The following is a 7,373-nucleotide window of genomic DNA, read 5'->3' on the forward strand; positions in this document are numbered from 1 at the left end:
ACAGAACAGACCAAATTCCTGTCCTCCTGGGCTTCCCCTGTAGTTGGGCGTCAGCCAGTCCCAGTAGGGGTCATAGCAGATCTTGTCCAGACCACAGATGTGCCACCCTCCTGTAGATTTGGATGCAGCCTCCCCTGTTGTGACAGGGATAGCAGACCTCAGTGTTACCAAACTCAGGTCCACCTGCCCACTCCCTGGAGGAGAAAAAAACCCTCAGAAGTCAAATGGTTCATGTTAGAAAAGCAGATGTATTTAGCTGAAGGAGATGGTAGGCTACCCCATCTGAAAGATTTAGATTTACTGAGGGGTTCCTAAATGATGGCTTGAGGGAATGCAACATGGGAGCTGAAAAGCAGGAGAGAAGGTTTCCTGAGCCATGAGGAGTCCAAGTCTATGAGTCAGGAGGTTTCAAAAACGCTTCTTCTGGTTTCTGTTCTCACCTTCACTGTTATCTTGGGACCCTGCAAGATTTTCATTTGCTCCTGTGTAGAATCACCTTTTCTGCAGTGTTTGCACAGTTTCACTTCACAGAGCTCTGGTTGACTTGGCTGGTGGCCAAGGTCAGCTTCCAGTCGTTTGGCCTTAATCATTTCTCAAAACTCTACAAGGGTCAGTGAAAGAACTGTTAGTTAGCTTTGCAAAGTACTGATTAGCTTCTCAGCCTTGTTCTCCTCTTTAGCAAGCAAGATAAGAAAGTCAGGGGATAGGAAGAAAGAGTGGAGAGAGAAAGAAAAAACTGTCCTTTTAAAAATCCCCTGCCCCTTGCAGCCCAGGGGATTTTAGTTCCCAACATGGCTTCAGTCCTGCTCGCTCCAACACCAGGACCAGCTGGAAATGTGAGTGGACTCTTGGTCATGGCTGAGGGTCCTGACAGTTCCCCCACCCCACACACCTTGTCATTCCCACTGGAGGGTCAAGGTCTGGGGCTCCCCCTGCAGGAGGGAAAGAGTCATAAAGCTAAGGACCAGGTCACAGACACCCTGGGGATGAGAGCCAGGCCCTGCCAGTATCAATCCCCACCCATGACTTGATGTGGGGCCCAGGACATGGTGAGCCTCCTCCTCTCACATCAGCCATTCACCTCAGTCCTTTGTGCCCAGCTGCATATGGGGCTCAGGTGGCTACAGTCACCAGTCCTGAGAATCTCCTCAGTGGGAAGATGAGAATCTACATAATAGGGAGCACATTGGTCCATCAACTGCAGGTTGAGATGCCTCAGGGTCCCTGTGAAGGGTGGACAGGGATGTGTCGGGCCTTAAAAACTAATGCCACCTTAAGTGACGTTACAAGCGGCACCATTATGGGCCCACAAGGGTGTGTTAACGTGGCAGCCTAAGATAGCGCTGGGAGGAAGTAGGGTGGGAGTGTCTGCGGGAACCTTGCCTTAGCCCTTATGGGCCAAATACATGCTTCTGCGCTCATGAACACTGCGTGATTGCAATAGCTAGGCATTGAGACAGGATGCATGCTCTTGTAACCTTTAAGCTGATTGGAGGATGTAAAAACCTCCCTTCCCCATTTGCCTTTAAAAGCAAGTGCTTGTGTGATAATAAACAGAACTGCTTGACAGAACCCCCACTGCATCTGAGCGTCCTTTAATGGGCTGGTTGGGGCCGGCGGCTGTGCTCACCTCTCTTCATGGCTCTTTTCCCCCATCTCCTTCCAACAGGGACTGGAGGGAAAGAGGAATCCGGACAATTCGCTCGCCCACCAAAACGGACACCTAGGGAAAGACTGATAACGAGGCTAGGGCTGTTCGGGTCGGCCAGCGGCTGACCCGACAGCGATGGACTCTGCTTGTTTTCTTTCTCAGAGAGTGACAAGGCACCTACTGTGTGCAGCCAGTGAAGGAACAGAGCACACACTGCCCCTCCTTGCCCAGGAGACAGACAGGAGTGTGGCAGGATACCCTGATGATGGGGAGAGGTAGCCACTAATGGAGCACTCCCTTGACAGAGGTTATCTGCCAGCCCCTGGCAGGTGGCCAGCCCTGCCACTGCCAGAACAGCCCATGGGCTAGGGTGGGGAGCTGGACAGTGGTTGGGTGGGGCAGGCACAGCCCCCACAATGGTTGTTATGTGGGGCTGTGGGGAAGGAGAGCCCAGGCCTTTGACTGTGCCACCCACCCACCACCCATAGTACCAACTCTCCATCCTGAGTGTTGGCTGGACCAGGACCTGGAAGGTGTCTCTCTGCCCCCAGCTCCCCTGCCTCCAGATGCAGGTGACCTACTCCAGCTCTACATGCCCGATATGGGCCTGCAGCACTGTGCCCACCTCTTCCTTGCCTCGCTGCAACCCCAGGGAATGTGGAAGCAGAGCCAGATGGGCAGGAGGGCTGGGGAGGGTGAATGTGAGCATGTGATGAGGGGACGGGGCTGGGCAACACAGAGGAGCCTCCAGAAGCAGACAGACCAGACCCTGTGAACTCAGATGTCCTGGTCTTCACCTAAGGGAATGCTGGGAGGGTCTAAAAAACCAAGTCTTGACACCACCACCCAGCTTCTGGTCCCCGGCAGGCTTGCTGCAGGGCACATGGACCAATATGCTCCCACCTGGGCACCTCCCATTGGATCCAGAGTCCCCATTCTTGCTGGGCAGCACCTGAGAACAGGGAATCAGGAATTGTCCATGGGTCTCCAGGACCCCATCAGATGCTAAGCAGAGGAGCTGGCCATGGGGACTCTGAGGCCATGAGGCCCAGCAGGGGGCATGTCTTGGGTCTCATGGGTGAGGACCAGTTTTATTTCTGGGGGGCCTTAAAGCAGGGAGGCTACATTCTGGCCACTCCTTTTAGGGTGCCCCATTCTCTGGCAGGTGCTAAAGGAACATGGTGCCACAGGAGCTCACAGCCAGCACCGCCCCAATCCCTGCCATGTCTGTGGGCACTGACCAGGGCCTCCTGCACCAGGTCCAGTGCCCTGGGGTGCCAATGTGGGACACGCCATGGACCCCAGCCATCTGTCGCCTCCTGACAGTGCCATCTCAGTAGGGAAGAGGGCGCTGAGCTTGGGTCCTGCAGTCTACAGCTGACCCCAAGCATTTGAGCCCAGGGCAGGAACGTGGCAGGGAGTGACACAGATGGGCCGGGACCTCAGCAATGCTGCAGGAAGCCCCTTCCCATGCCACGTCTCCCAGAGGGATGGTCAGGAGGGGGGCTTTGCTGTCCTTCTGCTGGGGACAGGGACGACTGCCAGCATGGGACCCGGCAGCCTCAAGCTTGTCATGGGTGGAGCGCCCACCTCCCAGGCTGTGCACTGGCTGCTGCCACCTGCCGGGCACAGACACCGCAGCCTCCTGTGTGGCCTCATCTGCTTTTTTTTTTTGTAATCTTTTAATGTGATGGATTACATTAATTGATGTTCAAATGTTAAGCCAGTTTTCCACGCTTGTGATAAACCATACTTTTGTAGTTTTCATAATTTTTACACATTGTTAGATAAGGTTTTCTAATATTTTGACGGGGATTTCTGCATGTTTGTTCATGATAGATAATAGTCTATAGTTTTCTATTTTTCTAATACCTTCATCTGGTTTTAGTATGGAGGTAATCCTGTTCTTATTAATTAAAATTAGGAAGTATTCCATGGGGTATGAAATTGGTTTAATTTTTTTTAGAAGATTTGGTTGAATTCACCAGTGAACACACCTAGGCTGGGTGCTTTCTGTTTTGAAGTTTATTAATTATTTACTCAACTTCCTTAATAGGTATGCCTATTTAGATTGTGTATGTATTTCTTTGGTGTGAATTTTTGTAAAATGTGTCTTTCCAGGTATTTGTCCATTTCATCCAGGTTATCAAATATGTGCACATACACTTGTTAACAGTATTTCTCTTTTTATTATAATTTGGATGTCCACAAGATGTGTAGTGATGTCTCCTCTTTCATTTCTGATATTAGTAATTTCTGTCTTCTCTTTTTTTCTTAGTTAAGTGGGCTATAGGCTCATCAGGTTTATTGGTCTTTTTAAAGCACCAGCTTTTTGGTATTATTGATTTTCCTTATTGTTTTTCTGTTTTCAATTTCATTTGTTGTTGCTCTAATTCTCATTATTTCTTTTCTTCTGCCCTTTAATTTGTCCTTTTTTCTCTATTTCCAAAAATGAAAACTTAAATTATTGATTTTAGACTTTTTGCTAATATATGCATTCAATTTCATGTTTCCTTCAATGCACGTTGTTTGCTGTATTCCACAAATTTTTGTAAGTTCTGTTTGCATTTTCATTTAGTTAAAAATATTTTAAAATTTGTCTTTAGATTCTTTTTTGATCCGTGTATTATTTAAAATATGTTGCTTAATCCCACTCTATTTGGTGATCTCCCAGTTATCATTCTGTTCTGATAGCACATGTCGTGGTATCAGAGCATATATTTTAAATTCATTGTGGTCTGAAAGCATGCATTGTATGACTTCTATTATTTTAATGTCCTAATGTGTGTTTTGTGGCCTGGAATTTTTGTTGCCTACACAATGGGATGCTTAGCGGCTTTTTGTTGGGGCAGGTGACATGGTTGGGGGTCCTGAGGCTGTGGGTGGAAACTCAAACTCCTGGGAGATGTGCTAGTGTGCTCAGTGCTTCCTCAGATGAAGTGTGTGACACTGGACAAGGTGGCTGGGGTTGCCATTAAACATTGTTTTCCAGGAGAGGTGATGTGGCAATTGGCTCTTCATCAGCTAAAGTAGGTGGGATCTACATGGTAATGGGTGGGACTGCAGACCTCTGGGAAAAGCACTGGAGCAGTCTTCAGCTCTTTATCTGGGAAAGGTTGCTGGGGCTGCAGCTGGGACCTCAGACTCTCTGCAGAGGCATTGGGGTGTTCTGAAGCAGCTCAGTTGGAGTGAGTGATGCTGGGTGGGCTTGCTGGTGCTGCATCTAGGATCTGTGCCCCTGAGAGAGGTGCTGGGTATTTTTGAAGTTCCCCAGTTTAAATGTGCAACACTCGAGGAATTGTTGGGGTTGTGACCAGGACTTCGGATTTTGAGAGAGACAATCAGGCACTCAGCAGCTCCTCAGCAGAAGTGGGCACACTGGGTAGGGTCACAAAGAATTCAAGTGAGACCCTGCACCTTCAGGAGAGGATCTGGAGTGTTTTTCAACTTTTCAGCTGGGGTTGGCGATGCTGAGGGGGGTCTCTGGTGCCACAGCTGGCTTGGATACTCTTCCTTCTGTGCTGACATCTCGAGTTTTGAACCTCAAGGGGCCTTTTTTACTATTTTCCTTAATTCTGATGTTTTCTCCTAGACACTCTATTCAACATATGATTATCTATTTGTTCTTTTGAACTCTCTTTGTGTCAGAGGTGAGAGCTTCGTGCCCCTAGTCAGCCATCTGGATCCCTGTTACAGTATTTTTGATTTGTAGCATTTCCTTTTAGTTCTTTTGAAAAACTTCGATCTCCTTACATTGCCCATCTGTTGTTGAATGTTTTCTACTTTATTCACTTGAGTTCTTAGCATATTAATCAGGGTTTCTGAAAATTTTTGGTCTGATAATTCCAAAATCATAACCAAGTCTGTTTTTTATTCTTGTTCAGTCACTCAAATTGTATTTTTAAAAAAATTTTTTTGGTTTTTTTTGTTTTTTGTCTTTCAGAATATCCAGTAATCTTTTCCCTTATAGTCAGATGTGATGGAGTAGGTAAAAGGAAGTGCTGCAAATATGAATTCAGTATTGTGTTCATAAGATGTGTAGAATGAGAAGTTATCTTACTTTGCTTAAGCTGCTTAACAAAATACCTTAGAGTGTGTAATATACAAGCAATAGATATATACTGCTCCCAGTTCTAGAGGCTGGAAAGTCTAAGATCAATGCTCCAAGAGATTTAATGTCTGGTGATGACTTATTTCTTACAGATTGCACCTGCCATGTGTCCTCCTATGGTGAGAGAAACAATGAAGCTTTTCTTGGCCTTTGTAGGCCACTAATCTGTCTAATGACTTAATCACCTTTCAAAGGCATCACTTCTTAATACTAGTGCACTGGGGATTAGGTTTCAACATATAAATCTCGAGGGGACACAAACATTCAGACCATAGTGGAATTGTTTAGTTCTATGATTAAGTCTCTGCAGTGGATTGAATTATGTCCCCTCCCAAACTCCCTGAAGCTTGAATTGTGTACCTCAAGTTTTATGTATTAGAAACTTAGCCCCCACTGTGACTGTTAAGAGGGTGGGAAATCCTATTATGGTAATTGAAAGGTGTGCCCTTGAAGAGATGATTGGATTGTAGGACCGTGCAGTAGTGAGTGGATTAAAGATGGTGGTCAGGGGCGTGGTTCTGAGGGCTTTAAAAGGAGAGGAGAGTCTGTCTCTCTCTCTCGCTCTCTCTGCTTCCACCATCTTGCAGTGTGACACCCCTGGGTCACTGTCACCACCACCAGATGGACTTTGGCCTTCCCAGCCTCAGAAACTGTAATCAATAAATTTTGTTTTTCTTTATAAAGTACCCAGTTCCTAGTATTTTGTTATAAACAACAGAAATGGACTAGCATGGTCTCCATGTCTTAACGAGCTTCTCTCTTTTGACTGAATTCACAACTGTTTCTCAACTTATTATTTATTCCTTTTCCCTTAGACAGGGTGGCTGGAGTAAGCTGAAATTGGATAATTCTCTTCTTCCATGTGGAATCCTAGAATGGGTTTGAGTTGGGTAGTTTCCTTCACCCGGGTCAGTTAGGCTCTGATAATGGTACAGCAGGTTAGGCTCTGGTTAAGTAGTTTCCCCTGAGAGTATGTCTTGTTAAGAAGAACTGAGTGCTCTGGCATGTTTCAAAAGGATTTTCTTTTTCCCCTATCACAGGTGGAAACAAGAGGGAGTTTTCTTGACACTTTTCTGTAGGAACCTGGCCCAGCTCTTAGAGGTAAATTTCACAATATTGTGGTGTCCACCTATAACTGGGTTCCCTTGGAGATTTTTTTTTTTTTTTTTTTTTGTCTTTTGTCTTTTTCCGTGTCCGGCAATGGATCGCAACCCTCAGTGTTGCCCCCGTACCAGACCGGGGACCGGCAATGGGATTGCAACCCTCGGCGTTTCCCCCGCGCCTCGCTCAGCCAGTGAGCGGGAACTGGTCTGTATGTGGGATCCGAACCCTCGGGCGGGAGCACCACCGCGCTTCCCAAGCGGCACACTCATCCAGTGCGCCACCGGGCCGGCCCTCCCTTGGAGATTTTTAACCCTCGGTGTTGTCCCCACTGAGCCTCTGGCAACTTATGAGTCACACTTTAGGTTTTCCTGCTCAGGCACAGGTTCCCAAGGCAGTTTCTGCTAGTAGGTCCCTGCTCCTATAAGCCACGACTCTGTACTTGCCTGTCTGCCTCTCTAATCTTGGGGGCTGCAGCTTACCTTGTGACCTCTTCTCTCTCAGTGATCC

General features: G+C 47.3%; 1 protein-coding gene across 1 annotated transcript in view; it reads left to right on the forward strand.

The window, feature by feature from the left end:
* The first annotated feature begins 2,252 nt into the window (after window positions 1-2,252).
* LOC103595528 (zinc finger protein 382-like) overlaps window positions 2,253-7,373 on the forward strand; it is a 15,150-nt gene continuing 10,029 nt past the window's right edge. The window contains exon 1 of the mRNA XM_008578948.1: window positions 2,253-2,352. Coding sequence (XP_008577170.1) covers window positions 2,253-2,352 — 100 coding nt within the window. The remainder of the gene's footprint in view (window positions 2,353-7,373) is intronic.

This window comes from Galeopterus variegatus, unplaced genomic scaffold (genome assembly GCF_000696425.1).
Source record: "Galeopterus variegatus unplaced genomic scaffold, G_variegatus-3.0.2 Scaffold1788, whole genome shotgun sequence".
Lineage (NCBI taxonomy): Eukaryota > Metazoa > Chordata > Mammalia > Dermoptera > Cynocephalidae > Galeopterus > Galeopterus variegatus.